Source organism: Entelurus aequoreus, linkage group LG01 (assembly GCF_033978785.1).
Source record: "Entelurus aequoreus isolate RoL-2023_Sb linkage group LG01, RoL_Eaeq_v1.1, whole genome shotgun sequence".
Classification (NCBI taxonomy): Eukaryota; Metazoa; Chordata; class Actinopteri; order Syngnathiformes; family Syngnathidae; genus Entelurus; species Entelurus aequoreus.
In genome coordinates, this window is record NC_084731.1 from 58,874,192 (window position 1) to 58,889,188 (window position 14,997).

The 14,997-nt window shown below is 41.8% G+C and overlaps 1 protein-coding gene across 1 annotated transcript in view; it reads left to right on the forward strand.

Annotated features, from left to right (window-relative positions):
- LOC133646342 (sodium- and chloride-dependent neutral and basic amino acid transporter B(0+)-like) overlaps positions 1-14,997 on the forward strand; it is a 68,789-nt gene that overhangs the window by 35,961 nt on the left and 17,831 nt on the right. Inside the window, exons 8-12 of the mRNA XM_062041637.1 lie at positions 356-491; positions 762-854; positions 927-1,052; positions 3,829-3,947; positions 4,025-4,124. Coding sequence (XP_061897621.1) covers positions 356-491; positions 762-854; positions 927-1,052; positions 3,829-3,947; positions 4,025-4,124 — 574 coding nt within the window. The remainder of the gene's footprint in view (positions 1-355; positions 492-761; positions 855-926; positions 1,053-3,828; positions 3,948-4,024; positions 4,125-14,997) is intronic.

Here is a 14,997-nt window from a genome sequence, read left to right on the forward strand (position 1 = left end):
AAAGACATGCAAAAGTTGAACTTGTGCATCATTTTCTCCTACGCTGTCACAGATGAATTGATCTTTTTTTCAACTCATCCTGGTTCGGAAGTTGGACTGACCTGAAATTTCTCACACAGCTCAATGCACTATAAAACTATAAAACACCTGCTGTAACACTTTTAGGGGACTGGCAAATGCCCTAAAAAATATAAAAAAATAAGTAGTTTCCCATTTGAAGTTGAATTGCTGACATGAATTAACTTTTATATTTATTTATTGTTTAGTTTCACCTGTACTTGCAACTGTAAAAGACTCAGCAACCTCTACCATATTTGTTGTCATGGTGTTAAAAAAGTACAACCACTTATTGCAGGTTTGGACCGATGCAGCCACTCAGACTGTGTTTTCACTCTCCATTGCAAGTGGAGGACTGGTGACTCTGGCTTCCTACGGACATTTCCACAACAACATGTTCCGTGACACCATCGTCATATGCATCGTTAACCACGGTAAGAAAGCTTGATATGTCATAGCTAATTTCCAGTGATGGGCAGTAGTTAACCTACGTAGCTTAGCCACATTTCCCAGTAGCTTGGCGTTGGCTTAACTACTATTTTAACAAGTAACTATTTATGTAGCTTAGCTACTTTTAGACCCATGTAGCGAGGTAGCTACATTTAATGGAGAGTAACTTTTCCAAGTAGTTTGCTAATTTCAGTTGCACTGATGGAGGGTTTTTTATGTTTCATGTCTCAGTTCTACCTCCATCTCCATTGTAGGGACGAGCATTATAGCGGGCTTCTCCATCTTTTCCATTTTGGGTCACATGTCCCACATCTACAGCGTCCCCATCGGCGATGTGGTGAAAGACGGTCAGAAGTGCAAAAGAACACGCGCTAGTTCAAGGTTGGTGGTGTGTGACGTGGGTGTCCATCTTCGTGCAGGATTCGGCCTGGCATTCATTGCCTACCCAGAAGCCCTCAACAAGCTCCCCATCTCCACACTTTGGTCGGTCGTCTTCTTTTTAATGATCTTTGTTGTCGGCCTGGACTCGCAGTTCACACATATAGGTGAGACGGTTATCCCTTTGCTGATGTGCCGCCATGACACTTTCGTGATCTCAGTCAGTCTGGCTTGATCCCCAGCTGTTGTGGTGAATCCCATTCTTAAAAAACCTAATCTTGATCCGGTGGAGCCTATAAATTACCGGCCCACATCAAAACTTCCATTCATGTCAAAAATCATTGAAAAATTGATAGCTAAGCAGCTAACCTCATTCTTGGAACAGCATGATTTTTATGATGAATACCAATCTGGCTTTAGGTTATTTCACTCCACCGAAACTGCTCTTTTGAAAGTTTCCAGTGACGTGATGATGGCCGCTGACTCTGGTCGCTACACAGTTTTGGTTTTACTTGATTTGATATCTTCCTTTGATACTGAGGATTACGGTATACTGATAGACCGCCTCAAATCTGAGATTGGGGTTTTCTGGTGCTGTTCTCCAGTGGTTTACTTCTTATATAACTGGAAGAAATTTTAATGATGTAAGGTCCAATGTGTCCAACCTGTCATGTGGTGTGGCCCAGGGTTCTGTTCTGGGGCCGGTTTTATTTTTGTTGTTTCTAATGCCGCTTTGGAGGTTGAACAGTAATTTTAAAAATGTCTCTTATCATTTCTATGCAGATGATATTCAAATGTTATGCTCCTTCAATGATTCAGAATTTCACATTTTATCTGAGTTCTTGGAGTGCCTATTCTGTATTAAAACTTGGTTGTCCTCAAATGTCCTCCAGATACCGTAAATTCTAACAAAACGAAAACCTAAACATTAACTGTGGTAGGATAACAAAGGAGGAAATAAAGCGAGCCACCAAAAAACTGAAGCTGGGCAGGGCACCAGGTAAGGATAACATCCCACCTGATGTACTGAAAGCAGACATCAATGCCACCACTGATATCCTCCATGGGCTTCTAAATGACATCTGGGAAAAAGAGGAGATTCCCAATGATTGGAAGGAGGGGTTAATTGTCACAGTTCCAAAGAAAGGAAACCTCAGCGAATGTAAAAACTGGGGAGGCATCACGCTCCTCTGTCCCCAGCAAAATCATCTTCCAAATTAACCTGGACAGAATACAAGAACCACTAGACGAGATTTTCAGGAAAGAACAAGCAGGTTTCCGGAAAAACAACTTCTGTACAGATCCCATTTCATCACTCAGAAAAATTGTCGAACAGTGCATCGAATGGCAGTCATCGCTATTCATAAACTTTGTCAACTTTGAAAAGGCTTTCGACAGTCTAGACAGAAACATCCAATGGAAACTGCTCCGACATTATGGAATTCCAATAAAACTGGTCAACATCATCAAATGCATGTATGATGGATTCACAGGTCAAGTCATCTGAAATGGTAAGCTCTCGGACATCCTCCTTATAAAAACAGGAGTACGGCAAGGCTGCCTACTGTCACCCCTACTCTTCCGTATCGCCATCGACTGGACAATGAAAATGTCAGTGGATGGCCAGAGGACAGGATTACAGTGGAACCCTTTTTAACAACTAGAAGACCTTGATTTTGCTGATGACCTGGCTCTGATCTCAGGATCACACACACACATTCAACGCAAGATCACCAGATTGCATGAACACAGTAAACAGATAGGCCTCAGGATAAACACTGGGAAGACTAAGGTCATGAGGATCAACACCAAATCCCATCAACCTATCACAATCGAGGAGCACCCCCTGGAAGATGTGGTCAAGTTTGTCTACCTGGGAAGCTCCTCCAACACAGATGGAGGAGCTGATAAAGATGTCGAGCTGCGCATTAGCAAAACAAGACATGCCTTTAGAACTCTCCGACCTGTATGGCTCTCTTCCCAGATCTCCAGAAACACCAAAATCAGAATCTTCAATACAAATGTAAAATCTGTCCTTCTTTATGGCTGTGAAACCTGGAAAACCAACCAAATCAATCATCAATAAACTACAAGTGTTTATTAACAACTGTCTCAGGTACATACTGAGGATTTGGTGGCCCAACAAGATATCAAATGTAGACCTGTGGAGACACATGAACCAAGAGCAAATTCAAAATGAAATCAAAAGCAGAAAGTGGGGATGGATCGGCCATACACTTGGGAAGGATCCAAGAAACATAGCAAGACAAGCCCTGGACTATAATCCTCAAGGCAAGAGGAAGCCAGGGAGACCAAAATCCAACTGGAGGCTGTCCACTCTTGATGAACTGACCAAAATGGGCACCTCCTGCAAGAAGCGAAGACCATCGCGCAGAAGAGATTGAGGTGGAGATCCCTATGCTCCTAAGGGGACCAAGAGAATTAAGTCAAGTAAGTCACCCAGAACAGCCCATATCACCCCCGCTTTATGCAGTCTTCCATTGGCTTCCAGTTAAATTCCGCATTGAGTTTAAGATTTTAGTCCTGACTTTCCGTGCGTTGCATGGTGGGGCTCCTCAGTATATCACTGACTTGCTATGCCCCTACTCTTCAGGGCGCAGATCCCAAAAACTCATTTTAAAACCTGTGGAGACCTGGCATTCCAGGCTATAGCTCCCAGACTCTGGAACAACTTGCACCAGTCCCTCCGTGGTCTTGACTGTGTTGACACTTTTAAGAAACATTTGAAAACTTCTCTTTTTAGTTAATGCACCTTTTAACTATAATTGTTCATCCATTTGTTATCCTTTTTATGATGTTGCCCCTGTTTTAGTTGAATTGTTGTTTGACTTCACCTATGTTTGTACAGCGCTTTGTGATTTTATCTGTGAAAAGCGCTTTATAAATAAAATGTACTTACTTACTTACTGTTGATGCCTTTAGAGGTGATCTCCACCAGCTTGATGGATGCCTTCCCCAAAGTCTTCAAGTCCAAGCGGGCCTATGTCAGTGTAGGATTGGCCGGTTTGGGTTTCCTCTTGGCCTTGCCTTTAGTCACAAAGGTGGGTCTGTGGATAAGAGCTACTTCTGTTGTCTGTGTAAATATTGTGTTGATGTTCAATGTGTGTGTGTGTTATAGGCAGGAATATACTGGGTAACACTAATGGATTCCTTTGGTACCAGCTGGGTAATAATCATTTTGGCTCAGATGGAGAACATTGGCTTCTGCTTTATATACGGTAAAGTGACTTTTATAATCATGCTTTATAGCTTTTGTATGCTTGCATCTCTTTCAAATGACTCCACATTTATCATTAACAAGACTTCAATTCTGTTTACACTTTGCTGTCTCTCGCTGCTGTCTCTCGCTGCTGGCTGTCTCGCTGTCTCTCGCACTTTAAAAAACATATTACTACCACATGTGTTAGGCTGGTTACACTCTTTTGTTGGTGATCTCCTGTGTTTGGTGTTGGTTCCTGTTCTGCGCTCTTCTTTTGGTGGCACTTCCTGTTGTGTTAGTGTTTTTTCATGACTGCTTCACACATCTTTCCCAAAGCATTTCCCCTCACCTGTTTTCGGTTTGCAATCTGTTATATTTAAGTTGAGTGTAGGCTTGTCTCGATACCAATATTTTGGTACCAGTACCAAAATGTATTTCGATACTTTTCTAAATAAAGGGTACCACAAAAAATTGCATTATTGGCTTTATTTTAACAAGAAATCTTAGAGTACATTAAAGGCCTACTGAAACCCACTACTACCGACCACGCAGTCTGATAGTTTATATATCAATGATGAAATCTTAACATTGCAACACATGCCAATACGGCCGGGTTAACTTATAAAGTGCAATTTTAAATTTCCCGGGAAACTTCCGGTTGAAAACGTCTATGTATGATGAATGGTTGAAACGGAAGTATTCTGACACATTGTATCACAATACAAACAGGTCTGTTTTCATCGCAAAATTCCACAGTATTCTGGACATCTGTGTTGGTGAATCTTTTGCAATTTGTTTAATGAACAATGGAGACTGCAAAGAAGAAAGCTGTAGGTGGGATTGGTGTATTAGCGGCTGGCTGCAGCAACACAACCAGGAGGACTTTGACTTGGATAGCAGACGCGTTATCCGACGCTAGCCGCCGACCACATCGATGATCGGGTGAGGTCCTTCGTTGCGCCGTCGATCGCTGGAACGCGGGTGAGCACGGGTGTTGATGAGCAGATGAGGGCTGGCGTAGGTGGAGCGCTAATATTTTTATCATAGCTCTGATGAGGTCCCGTAGCTAAGTTAGCTTCAATGGCGTCGTTAGCAACAGCATTGCTAGGCTTCGACAGGCGGCACAGCATTAACCGTGTAGTTACAGGTCCAGTGTTTAGTTCGGTGTCTCCTGATAGTAGTATTGTTGATCTTCTGTCTATCCTTCCAGTCAGGGGCTTATTTCTTTTGTTTCCATCTGCATTTAGGCACGATGCTATCACGTTAGCTCCGTAGCTAAAGTGCTTCACGAAGTATTGTCGTGGAGATAAAAGTCACTGTGAATGTCCATTTCGCGTTCTCGACTTTCATTTTCAAGAGAATATATTGTATCCGAGGTGGTTTAAAATACAAATCTGTGATCCACAATAGAAAAAGGAGAAAGTGTGGAATCCAATGAGCCCTTTTACCTAAATTACGGTCAGAGCAAAAAAAGATACGTCCTGCACTGCACTCTAGTCCTTCACTCTCACATTCCGCATCCACAAATCTTTCATCCTCGCTCAAATTAATGGGGTAATCATCGCTTTCTCGGTCCGAACCGCTCTCGCTGCTGGTGTAAACAATGGGGAAATGTGAGGAGCCCTTCAACCTGCGACGTCACGCTACTTCCGGTACAGGCAAGGCTTTTTTTTATCAGCGACCAAAAGTTGCAAGCTTTATCGTCGATGTTCTCTACTAAATCCTTTCAGCAAAAAGATGGCAATATCGTGAAATGATCAAGTATGACACATAGAATGGATCTTCTATCCCCGTTTAAATTTAAAAAATTAATTTCAGTAGGCCTTTAAGGCGGCCGCCTTAACAACAAAGCGCTGCGGGAAACCCTGATATATATACACATACACATACATACACATATATAAAAAAACATAAAATAAAATACAATAAAAATAAACAAACAAGAGGCCTGGTTGCCAACTGTGCCCAGTGCCACCAAACCCCGCAACCCATTCCGCACGTCCAGGCCCCCCTGCTCACCACCCACCAGGCATCCCATCCCACAAAAGGCCATAAGGGCCCAGCCCCGCACCCACAGCCGGCATGCCATGGCACCTCAGCAGACCCGGTGCTGCGATCAGCAATGCACACCGGGGCAGCGACACATATATACGTACCTACATACATACACACAAATTTCCCCATATATATATATAAACGTACATATACACACATACACGCGCACCCATATATACACACTTATAATTTAACAGAATAAAAAAAATTATAAAATAATACATAATTAAAAAATAAGGGCAGAGAAAAACACAGGAGGGGGACTTTCGCAGGGGAGTTGGGCAGCACTGCCGGGGCCCCAACAAGGGAGGCAAGCAGCCCCCCCAACCCATTAGTTACATTAGTTTTGGATGATACCACACATTTAGGTATTAATCCGATACCAAGTAGTTACAGGATCATAAATTCGGCAGCACTTTGGAAACATTTTGTTTTTTAAATGTGCTATACAAATAAAGTGGATTGGATTGGATTGGATAAATTGGTCATAATTTAAGTTCTCATGTGTCCAGGGACGTATTTTCTGAGTTTATGAATATAATATGAATTAAAATAAAAAATAGAAATATTTTGTGACGATAAAAAATATTGATGTAATCATTGGAAAATTGACTAGATTGGTATCATTACAGTGGATGTCAGGTGTAGATAAATCAATCAATCAATCAATGTTTATTTATATAGCCCTAAATCACAAGTGTCTCAAAGGGCTGCACAAGCCACAACGACATCCTCGGTACAGAGCCCACATAAGGGCAAGGAAAAACTTACCCCAGTGGGACGTCGATGTGAATGATTATGAGAAACCTTGGAGAGGACCGCATATGTGGGTAACCCCCCCCCCCCCCCCCCCCCCCTCCCTCCCTCTAGGGGAGACCGAAAGCAGTGGATGTCGAGTGGGCCTGACATAGTATTGTGAAAGTCCAGGCCAAGTGGATCTAACATATTAGTGAAAGTCCAGTCCATAGTGGGGCCAGCAGGAAACCATCCCGACCGATGCACAGGCGAGCGGTCCACCCCGGGTCCCGACTCTGGACAGCTAGCACTTCATCCATGGCCACCGGACCTGTGTGTCTCCCCCTCCACAAGGGAGAGGGGGGCAGAGGAGAAAAGAAAAGAAACGGCAGATCAACTGGTCTAAACAGGGGGTCTATTTAAAGGCTAGGGTATACAAATGAGTTTTAAGATGGGACTTGAATGTTTCTACTGAGGTAGCATCTCTAACTGTTACCAGGAGGGCATTCCATAGTACTGGAGCCCGAATAGAAAACGCTCTATAGCCCGCAGACCTTTTTTGGGCTCTGGGAATCATTAATAAGCCGGAGTTCTTTGAACGCAGATTTCTTGCCGGGACATATGGTACAATACAATCGGCAAGATAGGCTGGAGCTAGACCATGCAGTATTTTATACGTAAGTAGTAAAACCTTAAAGTCACATCTTAAGTGCACAGGAAGCCAGCGCAGGTGAGCCAGTATAGGCGTAATATGATCAAACTTTCTTGTTCTTGTCAAAAGTCTAGCAGCCCCATTTTGTACCAACTGTAATCTTTTAATGCTAGACATAGGGAGACCCGAAAATAATACGTGATCCACCCATGATATTTGTTTACATTGTGGCACCGGTGAGCTATTGTATCCTCCAACAGTGTGTAGTGAAGCATGTTTAGCTATTCCTCGTCCTCCAGTGATAATGCTACTTGTAAGAAACTCACTTTATTTGTCGCCATGGAGGCGAGGATTAGTGATTTAGAAGAGGCTAAAACACTGCCGATTGCGGATGGACATTAGCCGCTAACTAGCTGGCCATGTTTTAAAGCATCTCTTCCTGAGGGCGTTTCAGTGTTATAACGTCACCTTTATCTTTAGTTTTTAAGCCAAAATGCGTCCGTTTGACCTTTTCTGTCTTCACACTGTGTCTGCTTGTAAGTACTCTGTGTGTGTGCACTGCCGAACATGCTCCTCTGCTCCTAAAACCAGCAATGTCATGACGTGACGACGACGCGCCGTCATGCCTGTAAATAAAAATATATATATATGGCGAACCGGTACTTTTCAAGCAGAGTATAATACCGCTTTTGATTCATGAGTTCTGCCATACTTTACTAGTACCGGTATACTGTACAACCCTAGTTGAGTGTGAGCCACCATTCTTTGTCTGTACATTGTTTGTGGATCTTGATGTTTTCGATTCCCTGACCAGAGACAATCCTTTTGGATGCTAATTGCAAGTACACTCGTATGTGTGGACTCCGTCTGCTCCACATTTACTGTAAGGGTTTTGCATTTTGTTTAGTTTTTGTCATAGCCTGTCCGGTCAGAGCACTTCCCCGTTGCTCTCGCTTTTTGTCCGTGTTGTTAATAAATCCCTGTTTACCTCACGCTCCATCCTCGTTCAACTGCATCCTTAAAAACACAACAACCTGCGGCGTCTCCCATGACGCACCGCTTGTCATCGCTTGACAGCGTGTCCTCATTAGGGTAACGGGTGAGCTGGAGTGGAACCCAGCTGACAATAAACAACAATAATACCCACATTTTAGTGTCTGCAAGTAACTTGAGATTGAACTCAAAAGGCACTCCATTGTTGAAACCTTCCACTGATCTCTTTTTCCCACCGGTCACACACTTCTGGTCTTCACTAATAATAGTGCTGTGTCAAATATGGTCCAACTGTGTTAAGAAAATAAGTCTTGACAAAATGGCTTACAGTATAGTAAATTATGATTAAAGTTCCTAAAAATGACACTAATGTAGGATGTGGGAGGAACCCAGAGAAATCCCACACATGTACGAGAAGAGAACCTCCTGCCTGACACGCCACCCGCTAAGCTAATTACTTATTAATGAAGCATATTTTTAATAAGTGTTTCATTGTTTTTTTTACAATATTGTATGGATCCCAGTATTTTATAGTATAATCTAAAGTAGGGATTCTTAACCTTTTTGACGGCAGACCCCAACTTTTCCACTCAAATATCAACACTGAAATAGTAGTCTTACTCTTGATTTTAATCGTATTCAATAAGTACAAACCTAATAACAGTTAAAAAGGATAAAGATTGTCAGATGACATGACAATAATCACAGAGATTATTATCAAGGCTTAGGTCAGGCTGATTACAAATATATACTATCAAAAATAGAAAAAATTATTACTCAGTCCTAATATAAATATATTCTAACTGGATTAATACTAAACAATAATATTATAAAATTCAAGTTCAAATGAAAATACAGCTTCACCACGTTAGTCATAATTTTTGCACTTAAGAAACTTCTCCAGGACTTAAGCTCCAGACTTCTTCTGTTTGTTTGATGTTGTCATTACTGCCACAGGTGGTAGAAAAGTGTATTATAATTGATAACCACTGGGATCCTTAGGGGACCACAGCTACGAAACAGATATTTTTTGGTAGCCCTCTTGGCCCAACAATGGGCCCGATGGTTAAAAAACACTGATCGAAAGGGGTTCAATTCTATCTGCAGTATCTTTAACACAGGAGCCGGCAACACAAAATGTTGAAAGAGCTATATTGGCCCAAAAATCCCCAAAAATGTGTCTGGAGCCGCAAAAAATTATATACCATATCTAAGTTTTATAATGAAGGAAACGTGATGTAAGTGTCTATATCAGCTATATTAGCCAAGTATCAAATGGCTTCCATCCATCCATTTTCTACCGCTTGTCCCTTTCGGGTTCGCGGGGGGTGCTGGAGCCTATTTCAGCTGCACACGGGCGGAAGGCGTAGTAGACCCTGGACAATTTAGTGTTGCCAATCAACCTATCCCCAGGTGCATGTCTTTAGAGGTGGGAGGAAGCCGGAGTACCCGGAGGGAACCCACACAGTCTAGGGAAAACATGCAAACTCCACACAGAAAGATCCCGAGCCCGGGATTGAACTCGGGACCTTCGTATTGTGCTCTAACCCCTGTTCCTCAGTGCTGCCCCAAAATGACTTTAAAAGTCTTATATAACTGTTATAATGAAGACAACACATGATGTAAGTGTCTATATAAGCTATATTAGCCTACTATCAAAATGACTTTAAAAGTCTTATATAAGTGTCATAATGAAGACAACACATGATGTAAGTGTATGTATTAGCTATATTAGCCTACTATCAAAATAACTTAACGTGTATCATAAGTGTTATAATGAAGGCAACACATAATCTAAGTGTCTATATTAGTTATATTAGCCTACTATCAAAATGACTTTATTATAACACTTATATAAGACTTTTAAAGTTATTTTGATAGTAGGCTAATATAGACACTTACATCATGCGTTGTCATCATTAAGGGTTCAAGGTTTATTTGTCAAATGCAGAGTACACCAGAGGTGGGTAGTAACGCGCTACATTTACTCCGTTACATCTACTTGAGTAACTTTTGGGATAGATTGTACTTCTATGAGTAGTTTTAATGCAACATACTTTTACTTTTACTTGAGTATATTTATAGAGAAGGAACGCTACTTTTACTCCACTCCATTTATCTACATTTAGCTACTCGCTACTAATTTTTATCGATCCGTTAGCACGCTTTGTTTGTTTTGGTCTGTCAGACAGACCTTCAAAGTGTCTGCATTTCACCAAATACAGTCACTGGTGACGTTTCACCAATCAGATACAGTCGCTGGTGACGTTTGACTCCGTTCCACCAATCAAATGCAGTCACTGGTGACGTTTGACTCCGTTTCACCAATCAAACAGAGCCAGGCGGTCACATGACCGTCACATGTAGACCCTGACTTAAACAAGTTGAAAAACGTATTGGGGTGTTACCATTTAGTGGTCAATTGAATGGAATATGTACTGTACTGTGCAATCTACTAATAAAAGTTTCAATCAATCATTCAAAAGTGAGAAGGAAAAAAGACGCTTTTTTGTTTTAACCGTACCTCTCTCAAAAGCCTAAAGACTGACCGCACAGTTCCTGTCTTCACAATAAAAGTGCCGCTCCATCGCGCCTGCGCTAACAAAATAAGAGTCTCCGAAAGCCAGCGCAAATAAGCTAGCAAGAGTTTGCCGCCAATGTTTCTTTCTTGTAAAGTGTATAAAAACGAATATGGAAGCTGGACAAATAAGATGCCAAAAACCAACCACTTTCATGTGGTATTAGACAGAAAGGAGGAACTTTTTTTCTCCTCCATTTGAAAACGTGGACGTTATCAGCACTACTGTCTGATTCCAATCAATGCAAGTCATCAGAATCAGGTAATACACCAACTTATATTCTTGTCTTCATGAAAGAAAGGAATCTATATGTTAAACATGCATGTATATTCATTAAAACACCTTTAACATGTGAACAAAAACGGCAAAATAAATAAATATAAATTATATACTGTATATATAAATGTATGTATGTATATATATATATATATATATATATATATATATATATATATATATATATATATATATATATATATACATACACTACCGTTCAAAAGTTTGGGGTCACCCAAACAATTTTGTGGAATAGCCTTCATTTCTAAGAACAAGAATAGACTGTCGAGTTTCAGATGAAAGTTCCCTTTTTCTGGCCATTTTGAGCGTTTAATTGACCCCACAAATGTGATGCTCCAGAAACTCAATCTGCTCAAAGGAAGGTCAGTTTTGTAGCTTCTGTAACGAGCTAAACTGTTTTCAGATGTGTGAACATGATTGCACAAGGGTTTTCTAATCATCAATTAGCCTTCTGAGCCAATGAGCAAACACATTTTACCATTAGAACACTGGAGTGATAGTTGCTGGAAATGGGCCTCTATACACCTATGTAGATATTGCACCAAAAACCAGACATTTGCAGCTAGAATAGTCATTTACCACATTAGCAATGTATAGAGTGTATTTCTTTAAAGTTAAGACTAGTTTAAAGTTATCTTCATTGAAAAGTACAGTGCTTTTCCTTAAAAAATAAGGACATTTCAATGTGACCCCAAACTTTTGAACGGTAGTGTATATATTTATGATATGTGTGTGTATGTATACCTGTATGTATATATGAGGTAGATCACCTCAACTTGGTCATTTTTGAAGTCATTGATTAACTTTGAAAAACTTATTGGGGTGTTACCATTTAGTGGTCAATTGTACGGAATATGTACTGTACTGTGCAATCTACTAATACAAGTTTCAATCAATCAATCAATGAATGCCTACTGAGCCTATGGTGCTGTTATGTTATTGTGGATCAATTTGCCTTAATTTTTTTTATTTTAATGTATTATTATTTAATATATATTATTGTTTTAGTTGCTTAAGAGATATTCCTGGCTCTGAATTTGCTCATTGCTATTTTTATGTTTTTGTGCATTATTTGTTGCCGTCATCATTAAACGAACAGGTTACTCATCAGTTACTCAGTACTTGAGTAGTTTTTTCACAACATACTTTTTACTTTTACTCAAGTAAATATTTTGGTGACTACTCCTTACTTTTACTTGAGTAATAAATCTCTGAAGTAACAGTACTCTTACTTGAAAACAATTTCTGGCTACTCTACCCACCTCTGGAGTACACCACAGTGAAATGCTTTTTTCCATGCTCTTCAGATAATGCGTACAGTGGGATCCAAACACTAGTTGCTGAATATAATACACTAAATACAAAAAATACAAACATTTGAATAGCTCTGATGTACATTAATTACAAGACAATACGTTGCACAATAAGTCCCAGTAGTTATGGTAGAAGTATCAGTACTAGTAAAAGTACAGTAGTCACATACAGTTCCAGCGCAATGTCAAATAGTATAACAGTATATACAGTATAGGAAGTAATAAATATTTAGGTGTCTACAGTTCTTTGGCAGTTGAGTAGTGACAGTAGTATGAACAAAGGTAATGGAACAGTATGACTTCTTTGTACTCTTGTTTTTACATTATTTACAGTCATTGAATGAAGAGTATTGTAGTCCCGTAATTACAGTGGTAAGTAAAGTGATTCTTGTGCGTGCGGTTTTGTGCAATTGTGATAAGTGTTAATCAGCGGTGCAGTTGAGCAGTCTGATGGCTTGGGGACAGAAGCTCCTCCTGAGTCTCTCCGTGTTGGCCATGAGACTCCGGTAGCGTTTGCCTGACTGCAGCAGTGAGAAGAGGCAGTTGCTTGGGTGGCTAGAGTCCCTCACTATCCTCTTGGCCTTGGATCTACACCGCCTGGTGTAGATGTTGCAGATGGTTGGGAGCACACCTCCAATGGTGCGCTCGGCTGATCTGGCCACTCTCTGCAGTCTGTTGCGGTCGTGTGCGGTGCTATTCCCAAACCAGGAGGTGATGTTTCCAGTCATGACACTCTCTGTTGTGCATGAGTAGAAGTTTCTGAGGATCTTGTGGTTTACCTTGAACTTTCTGAGTCTCCTGAGGAAGTAGAGACGCTGCCGTGCCTTTTTCACCACATTGTCTATGTGTGTGGTCCAGGACAGGTCTTCTAATATAGTCACTCCGAGGTATTTGAAGTTGGTCACTCTCTCGACCGGCGTCCCATCTATGCTGAGTGGACTGTAGTTCCTTGCTCCCCGTCTCCTAAAATCCACTATGATCTCCTTGATCTTGCTGACGTTCAGGGCGAGGTGGTTCTCCTCACACCACAGTACCAGGTTCTTCACTTCACTCAGGTAGGCCGTCTCATTGTTACTGGAGATCAGGCCCACCACAGCTGTGTCGTCAGCAAATTTCACAATGGAGTTGGTGGTGTTTTTAGCCACACAGTCATGTGTGTAGAGTGAATAGATGAGGGGGCTCAGAACACAGCCCTGGGGGGCACCGGTGTTGAGGATGATGGGTGATGAGGTGCAGTTCCCTGCTCTCACCACTTGTGGTCAGCCTGTCAGGAAATTCAGGACCCACTGACAGAGGGTTGAGTTTAAGCCCAGGTCCTTGTGCTTGATAACGAGTTTGGATGGGACTATGGTGTTGAATGCTGAACTGTAGTCTATGAACAGCATTCTCACATAGTTCCCTTGCCTTTTGTCCAGGTGTGTCGTGGTGGTATGCAATACGTGTGCGATTGCATCATCGGTTGACCTGTTTGGGCGGTATGCAAATAGCAGGGGTCTATAGTGGGGGGGAGGGAGGAGCATATGTGGTCTTTGATTAGCTTCTCAAAGCACTTCATGGCTATGGGGGTGAGGGCTACGGGGCGGTAGTCATTGAGGCAGGCAGGGGCAGATTTCTTTGGAACAGGGAAAATGGTGGATTTTTTCAGACAGGTGGCGATGACGGACTGTTCAAGGGACAGATTGAATATGTCTGTGAATACCGGTGCCAGTTGGTCAGCCCAGACTTTTAGGACGCAACCGGGGATGCCGTCTGACTCTGTGGCTTTCCTGGTATTCACCCTCTTAAAGGTTCTCCTCACGTCATGTTCTGTTATTCTGAATGCTGAGTCTCCATTGCCAGTGGCCATACCCTCTTTTGCGGCGCCATGAAGGCTGCTGTTTGAATTTGCAGCCTCAAACCGTGCATAAAAGGTATTTAGCTCATTTGCCAGGGAGACATCAGCATTCACCATGGGGGGCTGCCTTTATAGTCTGTCATCGTTCTGAGTCCTTGTCATACAGCTCTGGAGTCAGCTTGCTGAAATTGAAACTCAATTTTGTCCCTGTATCTTCCCTTTGCCTGCTTCACTACACGCCTGATGTCATAGCATGCTGCCTTGTACGCGTGCATGTCGCCGGTCGCGCACCCTCTGCTGTAGGCTGAGGTGCGCGCTTTCAAAGCCTCTCGGACCGATCTATCAACCCAGGGCTTCTGATTTGGAAAAACCCGTACTGTGTATGTGCCACATACACAGTACATACTATGTGGGGACTATTTCCTCGACCAGTT